The sequence below is a fragment of the Leptonotus elevatus genome, chromosome 1 (genome assembly GCF_054856555.1).
Source record: "Leptonotus elevatus isolate MCC_2025b chromosome 1, RoL_Lele_1.0, whole genome shotgun sequence".
In the NCBI taxonomy this organism is placed as follows: domain Eukaryota; kingdom Metazoa; phylum Chordata; class Actinopteri; order Syngnathiformes; family Syngnathidae; genus Leptonotus; species Leptonotus elevatus.
The window spans coordinates 40024373-40043338 of NC_141239.1; the positions used below are offsets into that span (position 1 = coordinate 40024373).

Here is an 18966-nt window from a genome sequence, read left to right on the forward strand (position 1 = left end):
TTCCTCCCTCCCTTCCCCCTCCCCGGTACGCCTTCCTTCCCCTCCCCTGGGCCGGGGGCTCCATCCATGGCCCGGGTCTCGGTGCTACGGGGGCCGGCGGGGGTGGCTGGGGTTTGATGTCGTGCCCGCCCCGCTCCAGTGGGCGTCCTGGCACCTCGGGCGGGACCCAGTATCCGGGGGGTGAGCCCTATCGCCCCGCCGGACGGGTCCCATATGCCCGCCGGGGTCCTGGTGGGGTGGGTGGGGGCATGGTGGGCCGGTGCGCCTCCTGCCCCCGCCCGGTTAGGAAGGGCCCCGCTGGTCACTCCTCTTAACTCACTACACTAGGTTTGCACAATACACTTTTATAGACATATAGGGCACATAACACACTTTGGGGGGTGGGGTAGGGTGGAAACACCGTCTTCACCCTACAACTCCCCTCCAATTTTAATACACCACACAACTTGTGGGGGGGGGGGGCTTGTGGGGGTGCCATCGGTTGGGGGCCGCAGTATAGAGCAGTGCTGCGGTCCCCTGTCCGTGTCCCCGACCCCCCCCCGCCCCATCAATTTTTTTTTAATGCACCACATACACTCAGTAACATGCTTGGGTGGCGGGTGGATCGGAGCGTGGGAATATAATTTCCATCGGCTCCGGTTCACCTGCTCCTAATTTTAATGCACCACACACACACACTTGTATATACACTGGGTGGGGTCACATTCATGGTTTAGGGATAGAGTTCGCCAGTCGGCGAGCTGGCGGACTCAGTAACAGGGGTTAATTTTCACAAAGAACGCTGGGGTGACGACCGGGGCCTTCCCCCGCTGGGCCTGGGGTTCGGGGGTGTCGGCCGCCCTCCGGTGCCCCCATCTCCCCCTTCTGCCCCCGGTGTTCCGTCTTTCCACACGGCGGGGGGTGGGGTGGGCGCGGCTGCCCTCTCCGCTCCGCTGTCCGGCCCCTCTTCGGCGCCGGTGCCTGGGTGCGGGTGGTCCCCGGGGGCTAGGGGTCGGGGGTTGGGGGGCTGCCGGTTGGTCAGGGTGGGGTCGGGGGGGGGGGCGGCTTTGTTGGGGGGGGGGGCGGTGTATGGGGGTTGCGGGGTGGGGGGGTGCTGGGGGTGGGGGTGTCTGGGGGATTGGGGACGTGGGGGCGGCTGGGGCTGGGTTGGGGTGGGTGGCGGGGGTGGATGGGGGGCGGGGGGTCGTGGGGGGTGCGGGGGTTGGGGGCCGGTGGAGTGCCTGGTGGGCCTGCAGTGCCCCGTCCTGCTGCGTTGGGCCGGGGGCGCGGGCCGTGTTGGGGCGGGGGGCGCTCCTGCTCCTGGGTTTGCTCTCCGGCCGGTGGCCCTGGCGGGGCCCGGGGGTCATCCTTTGGCGCTGCCGCAGCCTGGGGGGCCCTGAGGTGTTGCGCTTGCTCTGTTCCGGCGGGGGTCGACGGCTCCCCTCTTGGGTGGAGATTTTCATGCATGCCAGATCCACCACACCAGCATCTACCGAAACTCAGACACAATCTGTTTCCTCCTCAGGTTATTGAATCGGTGGAGGCTGGTGTCTGCGGATCTCACGCGGCTTCGTCTGTCCTTCCTTCCTTTTCTCGGTCTCTCCTTTGGTCTCTTGAGGCCTCCCTGATTTTATGTTTTTTGGATTTGTTGGGGTCTGGATGTTTCTTGGGCTGGGGAGGAGTTCTGGTGGGGGGTGTCTGGTCGGTGCTGGATTTCACCTTCCTTGGTTTTCTTTGGTCCCCTCGGGTCTCCTGGTGTTCGGTTTAGATGAACGGTATGAGATTTTTTCTAATAGGTTTTCTGGTGAGCTATCAAATACACGCACGCACGCACGCACGCACGCACGCACATACACATACTCTCCCACACACACACACAAAAAAAAAAAAGCAACTGTGACATTTTTAAATTTGTATATTTCGTTGAGTTGGAGAAATGTAATTTTATTTCCTATTTGTGATTAAAATTGGGAATTCTCCCAAAACTCCTTCAAGCCGGATTTGAACCAGCAACCTAAGGTTTTCAACTTAGACCTTCTACAGTCCTCCGCTTTACCAACCGAGCTATCTAAGGTTGCAATCTCTACTCAAGAACAAATGAGGAATTTCAATAACAAAGTATAAAACGCCAAAGAGCAACTGTGACATTTTTCAGCTATCGAAGGTTGGTTAACAGGTGAATGCGCTAACCTATTGCGCCACAGAGACACTGCAAGAAGAGATATTAACAGTTTTTGAATTCCAAGACATTAGCCAACAAGCTGAAATTAAAACCAAACGGAAATTCTGAAAAAGTGTAACACATCCCTGAGTGGGCTCAAACCACCATCCTTTTGGTTAACAGCCGAATACGCAGAGATATTTTACCAGAGAGACACTGCAAGTCGCGATATTTACAGTTTTTGTATTTCAAGACATAAGCCAACAAGCTGAGATTCAAACCAAAGGGAAATTCTGAAAAAGATCCCTGAGTGGGCTTGAACCACCAACAGTTTGGTTAAAAGCCGAAAGTGCTAAACTATTGAGCCACAGAGACACTACAAAAATAGATATTTACCGTTTTTGAATTTCAACATATGAGCCAAAAGGCGTTCAAAGTCAAATTCTGAAAAACTCTAACACTTCCCAGAGTCAGCTCAAACCACCAAACTTTTGGTTAACAGCCGAATGCACTAACCTATTGCGCCACAGAGACACTGCAAGTGGTGATATTTACAGTTTTTTTATTTTAGAACATAAGCCAACCTTAGAAACTCTTTTAAAAAAGTGCACCAGCACCAAGTCTAGCAGTTCCCTGCGTGGGCTGGAACCACTAACCTTTAGGTTAACAGGTGAATGTGCTCACCTATTGCGCCACGCTGACGCTGCACACAGTGATATTTACAGTTTTTGAATTTGGTTTATTTGGTTTGGTTTATGGTTTTATTGAACATGTAAACATAAAAAAAAACATTACAAGTTTAAAATATAAGTCGAAGTTAAAAAAAAGAAAAACAATAATAGGAAGAAAGAAAATAGTTTATATGTTCAAAAGGGGTAAGAGAAATTAAAAAACGTATCTAGTCCTACCCCTTATTCCTTTTATGTTGATAAATTGATAAGGTTAATGTATGTTACACCGAGACACTGCAAGTAGCGATATTTACAGTTTTTGAATTTTAACACATAAGCCAAAAAGCGTTTAAATTCAAAGCGAAATTCTGAACCACTTCCCAGAGTGAGTTAAGAGCGGGTTAAGAGCCAAATGTGTTAACCTTTTGCGCCACAGACACCACCAGTAGCAATACCTAGTTTTTTTTTCTTTGTTTCTTTTTTGAGAGCTCAGTATTGTTTATTCAGTAATTTTAACGATTTGACATGTCATCATCATTGTTCTTTTTTTAAAACATTTATGTATTTTTTTATTTTGTATGTGCGTGAGTATGTGCATGTGCATGTGTATGTGTGCGTGCGTGTGAGTGTGTACTCATTAGTTCACCTAAAACCTATTAAAAATCCCATACCTTTCAACTAACCCGAATACGTCAAAATCCAGCTATCGTCGTGAGGTTGTCAGGAGACCCGAGGAAGGATCAAAGAAAAGAAAGGAAAGTGAAATCCAGCACCGACCAGACATTACCTACTACCCTCCGGGTTACCAACCAGAGTCTTTCACCAACCCCAGAAACTAAATTCCAACAAATTAGAGAGACCTCAAGAGACCAAAGGAGAGACTGAGGAAAGGAAGGAAGGACAGATGAAGCAGAGTGAGATCCACAGACATCAGCCTCCACCGATTCAACGACCAGAGGAAGAAGCAGATTGTGTTTGAATTTTGGTAGATGCTGGTGTAGTGGATCTGGCATGCAAGGAAACATCCACCAAAGAGGGGAGCCGTCGACCCCTGCCAGGACAGAGCAAGCGCAACGCTTCAGGGCCCCCCAGGCCACGGAAGCGCCAAGGGACAACCCCCGGGCCCCGCAGGGGCCACCGGCCGGAGAGCAACCCCAGGAACCGGGAGAGCCCCCCCACCACAACACGGCCCGCGCCCCCAACCCAACGCAGCAGGACGGGGCACTGCAGGCCCGCCAGGCACCCCACCGGTCCAAAGCCCCCGCTCTCCCCACGAACCCCCCGCCCCCCATCCACCCCAACACAGCCCCAGCCGCCCCCACGCCCCTAAATCCAAATGTCGGAGTCTGAGAGTCCCATTTTCTTCATCATATATTGAGTAATGTATGTTCTATGAATAATTTTATATTGGATAAGTTGTAAATTTGTGTGTTTTGTCATTTTAAATACGTTTTCACAAACTTGAATCCAAAAGTCATATTCCGGAGCTATAGATAAGTCTGTCTCCCATTTCGAGATTGGTAAAGACATTTTATCAGTCTATGAAAGTAACATATATTTTTGAGAGTTTTTTTTGTTGTTGCCGGAGAAAGCTTGGTAATATCTTTAGCTAAAACAGGCGGTTGGAGCGTACCCCGAAGTGTTGGAATTTGTTTCTTTATCATACTTTTAACTTGCAGATAATGTAAAAAATTAAAATTTTTATTTTGTATTTTTGGAGCAAGGATGTATATGATATAAACATATTATCTGAGAAGAGATGGTGGAGATGTGTAATTCCTTTTTGCTCCCACACACCTAAATAAAACGATTGGTTGTTAAGTTGAAAGTCGGGGTTATGCCATAGGGGAGATAGCCCGCAGGGCTCCACTTGGGCTTTTGTAATTTCTAGTGCCTTCCACCAGGCAGTCAGGGTGGCGGAAATCATTGGGTTTTTAAAACAATTGTGTCGCTTAATCGATGTTTTAATGAAGAGTAAATCTAGAAGTCTGAGGTTATTACAATCCTTCTGTTCTAGTTCCAGTCAAAAGTTAGTATCTCAGTTGGTTTGTGCCCATAGAATGATATATTGTAGCTGGTTAGCTATATAGTGCATACAATTTGGTGCCTCTAGACCTCCTTTAGATTTACTTTTCTAAAGAGTAGATAGACTAATCTTTGCTTCTTTTTTTTTATTCCAGTAAAATTTTGTAACGGCCGAGTCCAACAACTGGAACCAGTTAGCCGTAGGTTTAAATTGAATCATTGAGGAAAAAATAGTTTATTTTGGGTGAAACTTTCATTTTAATGGTGGCTATTTGTCCTATTAGAGAAATAGGAAGATTATTCCAGCGCTCCAAGTCACTAAAAATGCTATCCAGAAGTGGAGTAAAGTTTAAATGAATTAAATCAGTTAATTTAGGTGAGATTTTTATGCCTAAATATTTTAAATTACCTATAGGAAATGAGTAGTCTGGGTCCTGGCTTGCAGGGTTCCATGAATTTTCTGTAATAGGTAGTAGTGTTGATTTTGTCCAGTTAATAGAATAATCTGATAAATGTGAGAATTTAGTTAAGTTAAATACTTCCCCTAACGAAATAGCAGGCTTTTCTAAATAAAGTAAAATATCATCGGCATATAGAGTAATTTTGTGTTCTGTTACCCCAGAGTGAATTCCTTGAATCCTTCTTTCCTGGCGTATGGCTAATGCAAGCGGTTCAATAAATGTTGCAAATAATAAAGGGGACAGTGGACATCCCTGTCTTGTGCCTCTCTGTAAAGTAAAACTCTGAGATATAATCATATTAGTAGTAACTGTAGCTTTAGGAGAATCATATAATACTGACACCCAGTGAATAAATGACTTCCCAAAGCCAAATGTATTTAAAACAGCAAAGAGGAAGGACCAGTTAACTTTGTCGAAAGCTTTTTCTGCATCCAATGATATAATAACTACCTTTTTATCATGCCGCTGTGACATGCTAATAAGGTTAAAGAGCCTCCTAATATTATTAGTAGAGTGACGATCTTTAATAAAGCCTGTTTGGTCGCTATGAATTATTGTCGAGATTACTGTTTCTAGTCTAGATGCGAAAGCCTTAGTGAAATCGGACGGTAACTTGATGGAAGGGTAGGGTCTTTTTCTGGCTTTAATAAAAGTTTAATTGCTGCTGCATTCATGTGTGGGCGTATGTAACCATTACTTTTAATTTCTGTTACTACTCTTAAGAATAGTGGAGGAAGCATTAATCAGAAGTGCTTAAAAAATATACCCGGATAACCATCCGGGCCAGGTGCTCTGCCATTAGGCATACTATCTAGAGCACTGTACAACTCGTTTATAGTAAGTGGCGCATCTAACATATCTTTTTATTCAGTAGTTAACTGAGGTATATTTAAGCTACTGAGGAATGCCTCAATATGCTCAGGGTTAGGCTTATTAGTTTCTGAGTATAGGTTGCGATAATAGTAAAATTTGATTAATTTCTTCTGGTGATTGTGTGCATTCACCTGTTGTCTCTTTAATAGCTGTTATAATAGATTTTTCCCGATAGCGTTGAAGTTGGTTTGCAAGAAATTTACCTGATTTGTTATTATATTCAAAGTTGTTGTATCTCAATTGTTGTATTATAAACTCTGTCTTTTTAGATAGCATATCGTCTAACTGTATTTTTGTATTTTGTAAGTCAGTCCATATTTGGCTATTTGGGTTTATTGCGTACTCATCCGTCAGTTGTTTAATTTTATCTTCCAAATCTTTTTCTAATTTTTGATCCTGTTTCTTTTTATAAGATGAATATGATATAATTTTACCTCTAATTACTGCTTTCCCAGAGAAGAGATGGAGATAAGTCTGGAGAGTCATTTATTTCTAAAAAGTCTGCCCACTCTTTTCTTATAATTTTGTCAAACTCTGCGTCGTTTAGCAGTGAGATGTTAAAACGGCATGTAGCTGTTTCCCGATGCATCAGCAGCAGTTGTATTGCCAGAAAGATGTTGTTGGTAAGTTGAACGGGACTCCACTTTTAGTACTCCACCCCCGTTTTGTTTAATGTAATATGTTCTTCTGTATGTCTTGGCCCTAAATCATCTAACCTGCATGCCACTTTTCTGTTTGTCTTTTCGTTCTAGTTATCAAGGCAAAGATAGTTGGAGTGATGCCTGGAGCACAAGGGAAAGGTGGACTCACAAAGTATGACATCAAACATACCAAGGTGAGATCCTTCCATCCATCATCTACCGCTTAACCGGGGTCGGGTCGCGGGGGCAGCAGCTTTAGCAATGAAGCCCAGACTTCCTTTTCTCCAGCCACTTCAGCCAGCTCCTCCGACGGGATCTCAAGGCGTTCCCAGGCCAGCCGAGAGACCCAGTCTCTCCAGCGTGTCCTGGGTCGTCCCCAGGGCCTCCCGCCGGTGGGACATGCCCGGAACACCTCCCCAGGGAGGCATCCAGGAGGCATCCAAACCAGATGCCCAAGCCACCTCAAGTGGTTCCTCTCAATGCAGAGGAGTAGCGGCTCGACACTGAGTCCCTCTCGGATGACTGAGCTTCTCACCCTATGTCTAAGGGAGAGCCCAGATACCCTGCGAAGGAAACTCATTTCGGCCGCTTGTATCCGGGATCTTTTTCTTTCGGTCACGACCCACAGCTCGTGACCATAGGTGAGGGTAGGAACGCAACTCGAGAACTTTTCTTTTTGGCTCAGCTCTTTCTTCACCACAACGGACCCATACAGAGTCCGCATCACTGCAGATGCAGCACCGATCTTCCTGTCTGTCTCCCGCTCCAACCTACCCTCACTCGTGAAAAAGACCCCAAGATACTTGAACTCCTCCACTTCGGGCAGGATCTCATCCTCGACCCGGAGAGGGGACTCCACCCTTTTCCGACTGAGGACCATGGTCTCCGATTTGGAGGTGCTGATTTTCATCCAAAAAAGTGGGAAATTGGAATTGTCCAACTCTGATTAGACCAGTTAAGGCCTTAAATGTTCCAAGTGAATGTAAAACGCTCACTGATCATGAGAATTTTTTTTCTTGTCAATCTATGTTTGTTTGTTTTTAGTAAATTTTGTAAGCTATTTTTGTATTCTCTGCTGTGCTTAACTGCTGTTTATTGAAGATTGTAGGTGTTGTCTTTCCTTGTGTAAAGCATATTGAGTTGCCTTGTGTGTGAAATGTGCTATGGAAATAAACTTGCCTTTCGTTGTTCCCCAAAACATATTTTGACTTCCAACAAACCTGCCTTTGTGATTTGCTTGCGCATTTCATACATTACACAGAATAACTTTATTAAGGGAGATTGCAGCATATTTTTTTACAGTCAGTACTAAATTTAAAAAATTTAAAAATTTTATAATCGTACAAAATATATTTTGCCATTCATGGTCTGTGTCTCCATGGGGGTTGCCATTGTCGAGTGATGTCAGATTGAAGCAACTCGGTGATGTCGGGGTATATGTTTTTTCCCCCGCCGCGAAATGGACCTCCCCATTTGAGTGGCGTTTCAGTTAACTTTTCCTGGTTGGAAATGCTAGTAATTTTTTACAGTGTTTTGTTTTGTTTTGTTTTTTTACAGTGAAGTCACAAAACTCTGACTTGCAGCAGAAGATCAGACAGAAAGAGAATGAACAGTTTTGTTCCGTTTGTGTAGACAGATGAACATTGATATACTCAAAAAATAAAATAGATCATTATTGGGTTACTGAATTTGTGTGTTCATTGCTGTGATTGAAGTTGGAATGATTTATGATGTCTCCCATTTAAGCATTTGCTGGTGTGTGTGTAAAAATTCTGCGTACATGTGTATATTTGGGGAAAACTTTTTTTCATTACAATTAAAGGATCTTTGTGCAATTTGTCACTTTTTTACCTGTGTCTGCCACCTCTGGCCCAAAGTGTAATTGCAGCATCTGCCTCAGGCTCGTTCATGGTGCGAGAATGTAGCACAATCTTAAAGTGACAGCCACAGTTGACGAAGAAAGGCATGACTTCAAATGAGGTAAGAAAAACTCTGCCCCTCTCCAAAGAAAACTGTGCAGGGTCCGCACACTCTATAAAGGGAAAGATAAAAGCTGATAGGTGCGGTCAGAGTAAAACAATCAGGGCTCTTCATACTCATCTGGGCATTGGTGGGGCATGCATGATGTAGAAAAAGCTTAACATTAACTTTTTAAATGGCACAATGCACCTTTAATTTAAAAACACAAGGTAACATACATAAAGTCTGAATACAACTTCATCAAATTCACATACTGTATGTCAGAGAAGTTACAAAGGACAGAAAATACAAATTTGTAAAGTTCGCAAAATGAAAAAAAAAATTACAAAACGCCCTCAGAATTGTGTTTATTATGCAGAATTTTGGATCAATTAATATAGAATTTTGATGAAATAACGGTCTATAAGAGTATTAGCAAGCAGTCTTTTCATATTCCCTTATATCAAATAAATAACCAGAACAAATGTGCCCAGTTTTATCTACTGCAACACAAAAAGTGCAATTAATATATCTTTCTCAAATTTCTGCAGGTAGAAACTGGTTGGATAAAATCTGTCTCATTTCAGACGAGAGGATTTTTTTTTAATTTCGTTGGTGTTGACGCAAGTGTCAGGTGAAAGCAGTCATCAATCAGTATTTGCAAGTGACGGCTCTTAATTGTGGGCGGAGTCTGCAGCTATAAGGCCCTCTTCGACTGGAGCTCAAGCAGAGCCAACCTCATCTTCTGGAACGGAATCTTGTTTGTACACCAGAAGCGTCTGTTTGTCTAACTTTGTTTCCTTGAAGATTTCAGGATGCTCTGGAAGACGTTTGTGCTGCCCCTGGTGCTGCTGTGCTTGTGGGGGCTCCAAGAGGAAGGAGCACAAGCCTGTAGCTGTTTCCCGATGCATCCACAGCAGTTGTATTGCCAAACAGATGTTGTTGGTAAGTTGAACAGTACTCCATTTTCACTTTTTCTCATTTTGTAATTATTTCAAATGGTACAAAGTGAGTTTGGGAGTGTGTTTATTCTGAATGCATATGACGGCTTCCCAATCCAAGTTGAATTTTAGGATTCCACTAGCCACAGGTTTTGCGCTTCTGCTGCTTGGTGACTAAATGACTTTATACAGTCCTTTTACTTTAACTTGGCATCTAAAGACTTTAATTGAACTTTGTTGTTCAAGTTTAGTTTCACTCTAAAAAGAGAATTGTTGTAAAACACAATTGAATTAAATTAATCATAGTTTAATTGCGTCCATAAAATTAATATAAAGTTTGGATTAACTTAAATAAATCGTGTTTGTTACGACTTGAAGCAATTCAATTAAGTTGGTCATCCATTGTTTTTGGAGTGTAGAGAATTACAAGTTTCACATTTAAGCAATTAATGTTGAAAAGGGCAAATTCTTGTTTAATTAGGTGCGTACTTTCTGGGAGTTTAACTCAAGCTTACTTAAGCATTGCTATCACAAACAAATTGGCTGGTACGCCAAAGCATGCAGTTGCTCTCAATGAATTAACTTCCCCTGTTCGCCTAATCTAATTTGTGACATTTTTAAAGCAATTGACTTGTCCATGCAAGAAAATTGCCACTGTTTGTTAAAGACATTTGTAAAGATTTACATTTGTGCTGCTGTTTTGGGTTTGAATGCATCTTTTGAAAATGTCTCCAGTCATAAGGGCCAAGGTTGTTGGAGTGATGCCTGGCGCACAAGGTAAAGGTCGGCCCACCAAGTATGACATCCAACACTTGACGGTGAGATACTTTGCATCTTTATGTACAGTATGCATGTTAGACATGAATCTTTGCTTTTCAGACCTTCAAGGGAGTAAAAAAGCTTTTTGCTGCCATCTTCACTGGACCCAACTCTGCAGCATGTGGAGTCACTCTGACCAAGGGCGCTGAATATCTACTTATGGGTATAAAAACCTGGAATATTTTTGTCCCATGTGTAAAAGAAAACTATTAATAGTGCTCAAATATAAGCATTTGAAGGCTTGCACTGCCTATGACAGTTTAGACTTGTGCTGTGCGTTAACATGCATCCATTGACTTGATCTGAGATTTTCCTCCTGTCTTCTGCAATTGCAGGCAAGCTTCAGTCCGACGGCACACTGCACCTCTCCCAATGTGACTTCCACGAGCCGTGGGATTCCACACAAAAGAACCTTCTGTCCCGCTATGCACAGGGCTGTGGTTGCACGGTAACACAACTGGATTTTAACCTTGATTTCGTTTATGCTAATTAGCTGTCTCTTAATCCAGCAGATGTTGTCAACTGCTTTATTGCTGTTCTAGTCGTGTCCCAACATGTTTATTAAGTCCTTGGTCACCCACAGATCAAGTCCTGCTTCTCCTTCCCGTGCTGCATGACCGGCCCAAGTGAGTGCTTGTGGACAGACTTCCTGCCGGGGAAGATGGGCGTTGGTGAGCAGGCCCAAAACTTCGCTTGCATCAAGAGCAGCAATGGATGTTGTGCCTGGTACAGGGCGGCTGACTGGTCTGAAAAGGCTTACTCAGAATAAAAACTAAAATCAATGCAGGCTTTTCTCTTTTGTCTAGCACTGGTGACTCTTGAATTTGGGATGTTCTGTTAAATGGACTATGATGTTCGACCTATAGTTGACTAAACTACAAAAACAAGATGCTTTATGTTCAAACAGTTTATCATTGTTTCTAGCAAATTAACTTTAAATTTTATGGCTACAACACTTTTCAAAAAAGCTTGGATGGGTGGCAAGACTGATAAAGATGAGGAATGCTCATCAAACCCTTGAGTTTGTTTACCTCTATGAGAACTTTGCTGAACAATTTAAAAGGATACTTGACTAATTGAGCCACTTCCAGCAGAAGTAGAAAATGTATATTTGTCTAAAATAAATTTAATATTTACTTTTCCTGAACAATTAAGAACTTTTTATTTTATTTTTTGTCACTCGGTGTTGACTGAAACAAAACACGCGTGCCAATCAGGGCTCAACTTTGTTCTGGGTTTGGTTGTGACATTAGCAAACTGAGTATGATTGGTTGTTACCCTTTTCCTGAGAACACGTCACAGCAAGGGCCAAATGTGTTTTTAAAGCTATTTTACTGTGCATGAAAAATAATAAAACTGCCACTCGATCCCAGCATGAGCATTTCTCTTTGGCGTGGCGTCGTATGGGTGAGCAGTTTACAGATGTCGTGAATCGAGTGGTCCATGGTGGCAGAAGGTGGGTCCTGGTGTGCGCAATGAACACAAGTGCATTTTATTGGTGGCATTTTGAATGCACAGAGATACCGTCCGTGAAGACCCTGACGCTCATTGTTGTGCCATTCGTACACGTCATCAGCCAACATACTCATTGGACATGTTGCCCAGTGAGCATGTTTGGGATGCTTAGACCCGGCTTCTATGACAGCGTGTTCCAGTTCCTGACAATATCTTGCAGGAAAACTGCACATTCCAGAATGTTTTATTGTGGCCATCCTAAGGGACACCTGTACAATAATTATGCTATCTTGATATGCCACGCCTGTGAGGTGGGATGGATTATCTTGACAAAGGAGAAATGCTCACAAACATAGATTTAGACTCATTTGTGAACAATATTTGCAAAATGACTTTTTGTCTATGTAGAAAAAGTTTTTGATCTTTAAGTCCAGCTTATGAAAAATGGAAGCAAAAACAGAAGTGTTGATTGGTGTTTGGTTTCTTATTTCTTATGCAGAAATTTGGATCAATGAGTTTTGATTAAGAAAAAATTGTGAGTGGGTAGACTTTTCATATTCACTAATACTAAATAACACATTCTTCCAAAATGAGAAGTGGTGATAAATACAGTCCATGAATGATAGCAATTTACCTTCTAACTGTTTTGTGCATGGACCAGACCAAACGTTTCTTTACCTCAACACGACAATTGCAATTGATATTTTTCTCAAATTTCTGCAAATAGAAATTTGTTGGATAAAATCTGTCATTTTACAGGAAATCTATTTGTGCTGATGAACTCTCAGGTGAAAGTAATCAATCAATGTGTGCGGCGGCGACGCTTAATTGTGGGCGGAGTCTGCAACTATAAAAAGGCCCCCTTCGACAGGAGCTCAAGCAGAGCCAATCTCCTGTTGCAGCAGAGCAGAGCTCCTCTTTTGGAACGACATCCTGTTTGTGCAACCAAACTCTTCTGCCGGTCTTACTTTGTTTCCTTGAAGATTTCAGGATGAGCTGGAAGACGTTTGTTCTGCCCCTGGTGCTGCTGTGCGTGTGGGGGCTCCAAGAGGAAGGAGCACACGCCTGTAGCTGTTTCCCGATGCATCCACAGCAGGTGTATTGCCAAACAGACGTTGTTGGTAAATTGAACAGGATTCCACTTTCAGTTGTTTTTCTCTTATTTTTGTCATTATTTCAAAAATTATGCAGTAGTACTGATTTTGCGAAAGTGTTTTATTATGTATGTGTATGACAGTTTCCCAATCAAAGGTGAATTTTTCGGGTTTGTATTTCAAACCACATCCAGTGGAATAGTGGACAGTTAATGTTTGTATTTATTTAATTTTTTATGCATTTGTAGTCTAATTTGTCATAAAATGACATTTTAAAGCTAGCAATTGACTTGTCTGTGACATAACAAAGACATTTGAATAAATATATTTGTTTATATGATGCTAAAAAAGCATTTAAAGGTGCGCGAGCCTTTCATGTGGCTTTCCGCTGCTGTCTTGGGGCACCGACTCTTCCAACCTGGATGCCCCTTTGGGTTTGAATGCATCTTTTGAAAACATGTATTTTCTAGTCATCAGGGCCAAGATTCTCGGAGTGATGCCTGGCGCACAAGGTAAAGGTCGACCCACCAAGTATGACATCCAACACTTGACGGTGAGATACTTTTGACATAAATGCATCTTCATGTATGCATGTTGGACCTGACTCTTTGTTTTTGTTTTTCAGACCTTCAAGGGAGTAAAAATGCTTTTTGCTGCCATCTACACTGGACCCAACTCTGCAGCATGTGGAGTCACTCTGACCAAGGGCGCTGAATATCTACTCATAGGTATAAAAACCTGGAATATTTTCGTCCCATGTGTAAAAGAAAACTAATAATAACTTAATAGTGCTCAAATATAAGCATTTGAAGGCTTACACTGCCTATGACAGTTTAGACTTGTGCTGTGCGTTAACATGCATCCATTGACTTGATCTGAGATTTTCCTCCTGTCTTCTGCAATTGCAGGCAAGCTTCAGTCCGACGGCACACTGCACCTCTCCCAATGTGACTTCCATGAGCCGTGGGATTCCACACAAAAGAACCTTCTGTCCCGCTATGCACAGGGCTGTGGTTGCACGGTAACACAACTGGATTTTAACCTTGATTTTGTTTATGCTAATTAGCTGTCTCTTAATCCAGCAGATGTTGTCAACTGCTTTATTGCTGTTCTAGTCGTGACCCAACATGTTTATTAAGTCCTTGGTCACCCACAGATCAAGTCCTGCTTCTCCTTCCCGTGCTGCATGACCGGCCCAAGTGAGTGCTTGTGGACAGACTTCCTGCCGGGGAAGATGGGCGTTGGTGAGCAGGCCCAAAACTTCGCTTGCATCAAGAGCAGCAATGGATGTTGTGCCTGGTACAGGGTGGCTGACTGGTCTGGAAAGGCTAACTCAAAATAAAAAATAAACTCAATGCAGGCTTTTCTCTTTTCTTCAGCACTGGTGACTTTCGAGGTACAAACCCAATGAATTTGGGATGTTCTGTTAAATGGAATACAATGTTTTGCAAATGATTTTCAACCTGTAGTTGACTAAATTACAAAGACAAGATGCTTGATGTTCAAACAGTTTATCATTATTTCTAGCAAACTAACTTCGCATTTTTATTGCTGGGACGGGTGGCAACACTGCTAAAGATGAGATGCTCATCAAACACTTGTCTGTAAAATCTCCCAGATGAACAGAATTGGAAACTGGGGTCCAAGATTGGGTAAAAAAAAAAGTTTCCCTGAATTGCTCAGTCATTCACAAGCAAAAATGTGGTGAGGTTTACCTCTGAGTAATCATAAGAAAGCAGCTGAACAATTTAAAATGACACTTGACTAATTTTGCCATTTTTCAGCATTAGTCTAGAATACATTTGATAGCTACTTTTCATGTACAATTAATACCTTAAGTCATTTTTATTTTATTTTTTTTATGTCACTTGGTGTTGAATAAACGTGCGTTAAATAGATACTGACCAATCAGGGCTCACCTGTGTTCTGGGTTTGGTTGTGACATTAGCAAACTGAGCTATGATTGGTTGTTACCCTTTTCCTGAGAACATGTCACAGCAAGGGCCAAATGTGTTTTTAAAGCTATTTTACTGTACATGAAAAATAATGAAGCTGCCAACTGCCACTGGACATGACTGGAACTGAGCATTTCTCCTTGGCGTGGCATATGGGTGAGCAGTTTACTGATGGTGTGGATGGAGTGGTCCATGGTGGCAGAAGGTGGGTCCTGGTATGCGCATAGTATGCATGGTGTGCGCAATGAACACAAGTGCATTTTAATGGTGGCATTTTGAATGCACAGAGATACCGTCCCTGAAGACCCTGACGCTCATTGTTGTGCCATTCGTACACTTCATCTAACCTACTCATAGGATGTCGCCCAGTGAGCAGGTTTGGGATGCTTAGAATCGTGGTGTGCGCAATGAAGACAAATGCATTTTATTGGTGGCCTTTTGAGTGCATTGGTCTGGAAATAGTGGTATCTAAAATCCCTATAATTTAGCATGCATCCTTTTACTTAATGAGTTGAGATTTTACCCATCCCATCATTTCATCTCCTGTCTTCTAACATTACAGGCAGACTGCACTCCGATGGCAAACTGCATGTCTCCCTGTGTGACTTCCATGAGCTGTGGGATTCCTTGAGCGCCACGCAAAAGAACCTTCTGTCCCGCTCTGCACAGGGCTGAGGTTGCACGGTAACACAAATGGATTTAAGCCTTGAATTTGTTTATACTGTTCTTTAGTGGCACCTTAATCCAGTAGAACATGAACATGTTTGATTAAACCATTGACCTACCACCCATAGATAATGTCCTGCTTTTCCTTTCCGTGCTGCATGACCGGCCCAGCCGAGTGCTTGTGGCCTGACTTCCTGACAGGCAAGTTGGGCAGTCATGACAGGCCCAGAGCAGCAACGGATGTTGTTCCTGGTACAGGGCGGCTGACAGGTATGAAAAGGAATACCAGGCTTTAAGAAGCCATTAACTCAAAATAAAAATGAATAAAATCAATGAATGCAGTGTTCTCTATGGTGACAATCCAGCACTTGCTGCAAATTACTTCTGATTCTTCTACAATGATGATGGTCATGACATGCAGCGTTGGCCTGCTTGCGTGACCTTATTACTTCATAAGAAGATGCCTTAAACCTTTCTCAGTTTGAGGCAATTTCTTAGTTTTCAGAGGTGGCTGATGTCAGTCTTCCAATGACACAATGACATGGCATTGTGGGATTTGGGAATGTCGCTAAAGGGACTCTTGTAGCATACTTTTGCAATATCACAGACATCAAAATGAACTTTGCTCTCAAGGGTCAGCAATTAAGTTCTTGCTAGAATTTTTTTTGTATGTTAAAAAAAAAGTGTTGCACTTTATGTGAAGCATAATGTAAGAAACGTGAAGTTGGGTAAAATAATTTCCCTCAATTGTTGTGTTATTCACAAGCAAAAATGCGGTGAGGTTAACCTCTGTGAGCAATCATGAGAAAGTAGCTTCACAGTTTAAAAGGATACTTGATTAATTTAGCCATTTTTACGAAAGTTAATATTTTGTCTAGAATAAATTTGAGAACTACTTTTCATGTACAATTACAGTTTTTCTCCATAGGTTTGGCACAATTCTTGAAACCGAGATGACATTTTCAAAACTGCAAGCTCATTTGGCCAAACAGACTTACATTTGTGCACAACCTATCAGTTGATTATCAAAAGCACATATCTATCCCGAAACTGTTCACACATGCGTCACTCCAAGTTCCTTTCCCAAACAAAGAGTTGGTACAGTCACATTTGCAAAGATCCTTCTCAATTGCTTTGGCTCATCTGCATTCACTTAGTTATTTTGCCAAAAATAACTTGGATGATTTTGCACATCTCTTTGGATCATCTGCAAAAGCTCATATCTCTCCCAAAACAGCTCACCTATGTGTCAAAATCGAATTTATATTTCACACAAGTAGTCAGTGCCCCCAAAATGCATCGTCCCTTTGGCATTCTGTGAGCACTACAAGTAAAAATCATTAGATGATTTCTTACAACAGCTGACAAAATACAATTATTTATAAAACTGAGGGAAAAAAAGGGATTTTACAAGAGCAGTATTCAAAGTTTGCGGTATGACATACAGTCAAGGGAATTGCAACCGTTTTTATTCACACAAAGTTACTTACACACTAGAGTGCAACAAAATGGTCTAACCTCCTCATAAATCACATTTTAATGGAAAAAATATCTGCCTCAAATAAAAACCAAATGTCAAAATTTAAAGAAACATGGTCTACGTATATAGAATTTTATAACCTAAACCTGGTTACTTAATTCTGTCTGTTAGCAAGAGCCACAGCAGCGTGATAACTTGCATTGATGTTTCTGTATTTGGCAATTTGTAACTAATGTTTGTGTTTTTATAGTCAGGAACCCGGCTGCTGCCAGCGGGATCGAGCGGATTCGCCTCCGATGGGCACCAGGGGTTGATATTCGGATTCACGGCATGCCAGTGGGTTCATTCTGTGGGTGCTGTCCCCCCTGGCTGGGCGTGGGCGGGTCTGCCCCTCTGTTGGCTGCTGGGTGGCGGCTGCGTCTTGGCCGTTCCCTGGGTCTCTTGGGGGGTGCTGTGTTGCGGGGCTTTCCCTGGCGTCTGGGGCGGCGCCGTTCCGGCGCGGTCCGTCGCTCTGTGCCCGGCGACGCGGTTCGGGGCCTGTGGGCCGCCGGGGTGCCCGGTGGTTCCCTCTCCCCTCCCCCTTCCTCCCCCTTGCTGCCTCTCCCTCCTCGCCTCTCCCCGCCCGTCCTCCGCCTCCCTGTCTCTTCTCCCTCGTCACCCTTCCTCCTCCTCTCCCCCTCTCTCTGCGGCCCTGCCGCTGCCCCCTGCCCTTCTTGTCATCTCCTTCCCCCCTCCCTTCCCCCTCCCCGGTACGCCTTCCTTCCCCTCCCCTGGGCCGGGGGCTCCATCCATGGCCCGGGTCTCGGTGCTCCAGGGGCCAGCGGGGGTGGCTGGGGTTTGATGTCGTGCCCGCCCCGCTCTGGTGGGCGTCCTGGCACCTCGGGCGGGACCCAGTATCCGGGGGGCGAGCCCTATCGCCCCGCCGGGCTTGTCCCATATGCCCGCCGAGGTCCCGGTGGGGTGGGTGGGGGCTTGGTGGGCGGGTGCGCCTCCTGCCCCCGCCCGGTTGGGGAGGGCCCCGCTGGTTGCTCCTCTTAACTCACTACACTAGGTTTGCACAATACACTTTTATAGACATATAGGGCACATAACACACTTTGGGGGGTGGGGTAAGGTGGAAACACCGTCTTCACCCTACAACTCCCCTCCAATTTTAATGCACCACACAACTGGGGGGTGGGGGGGGGCTTGTGGGTGTGCCATCGGTTGGGGACCGCGGTATAGAGCAGTGCTGCGGTCCCCTGTCCGTGTCCCCAACCCCCCCCGCCCTATCTATTTTTTTTAATGCACCACATACACTCAGTAACATGCTTGGGTGGCGGGTGGATCGGTGGGGTGCCTGGTGGGCCTGCAGTGCCCCGTCCTGCTGCGTTGGGTCGGGGGCGCGGGCCGTGTTGGGGTGGGGGGCACTCCTGCTCCTGGGTTTGCTCTCCGGCCGGTGGCCCTGGCGGGGCCCAGGGGTCGTCCTTTGGCGCTGCCGCGGCCTGGGGGGCCCTGAGGTGTTGCGCTTGCTCTGTCCTGGCAGGGGTCGACGGCTCTCCTCTTTGGTGGAGATTTTCATGCATGCCAGATCCACCACACCAGCATCTACCGAAACTCAGACACAATCTGCTTCCTAGATCGCAGCGGATATTTTCCCTTGCAATGTAGCGAGGAAAAAAACGGCGTGAATGTCTCAACCATCCTCTATACCATAGGTGTCAAACTCCGGTCCTCGAGGGCCGCATTCCTGCAGGTTTTGGAGGTTTCCCTCTTCCAACACAAGCTGACTTCAATCAGCACGATC

General features: G+C 44.4%; 2 protein-coding genes across 2 annotated transcripts; both read left to right on the forward strand.

Annotated features, from left to right (window-relative positions):
- Nucleotides 1-9585: 9585 nt before the first annotated feature.
- Nucleotides 9586-11299, forward strand: LOC147182108 (metalloproteinase inhibitor 2-like). The gene is made up of 5 exons (XM_086080345.1): nucleotides 9586-9715; nucleotides 10447-10529; nucleotides 10591-10693; nucleotides 10866-10978; nucleotides 11114-11299. Exons 1-5 carry the CDS (start codon nucleotides 9586-9588, stop codon nucleotides 11297-11299), a joined length of 615 nt encoding a protein of 204 aa, XP_085936471.1.
- Nucleotides 11300-12879: 1580 nt separating this feature from the next.
- LOC147182109 (metalloproteinase inhibitor 2-like) lies at nucleotides 12880-14434 on the forward strand. Its single transcript, XM_086080782.1, has 5 exons — nucleotides 12880-13106; nucleotides 13550-13632; nucleotides 13705-13807; nucleotides 13988-14100; nucleotides 14236-14434. The coding sequence occupies exons 1-5, from the start codon at nucleotides 12977-12979 to the stop codon at nucleotides 14419-14421; spliced, it is 615 nt and encodes a 204-aa protein (XP_085936908.1). The 5' UTR covers nucleotides 12880-12976; the 3' UTR covers nucleotides 14422-14434.
- Nucleotides 14435-18966: the final 4532 nt, after the last annotated feature.

What these genes read in the sequence shown, in the direction of transcription:
- LOC147182108 (XM_086080345.1), top strand. Translation starts at nt 9,586, where the DNA reads ATGCTCTGGAAGACGTTTGTGCTGCCCCTGGTGCTGCTGTGCTTGTGG. An exon ending in TTGCCAAACAGATGTTGTTG is followed by an intron (nt 9,716 to 10,446) that starts GTAAGTTGAACA and finishes AAATGTCTCCAG; the next exon opens with TCATAAGGGCCAAGGTTGTT. An exon ending in CGCTGAATATCTACTTATGG is followed by an intron (nt 10,694 to 10,865) that starts GTATAAAAACCT and finishes CTGCAATTGCAG; the next exon opens with GCAAGCTTCAGTCCGACGGC.
- LOC147182109 (XM_086080782.1), top strand. Translation starts at nt 12,977, where the DNA reads ATGAGCTGGAAGACGTTTGTTCTGCCCCTGGTGCTGCTGTGCGTGTGG. An exon ending in TTGCCAAACAGACGTTGTTG is followed by an intron (nt 13,107 to 13,549) that starts GTAAATTGAACA and finishes TGTATTTTCTAG; the next exon opens with TCATCAGGGCCAAGATTCTC. An exon ending in ATGACATCCAACACTTGACG is followed by an intron (nt 13,633 to 13,704) that starts GTGAGATACTTT and finishes TTTGTTTTTCAG; the next exon opens with ACCTTCAAGGGAGTAAAAAT.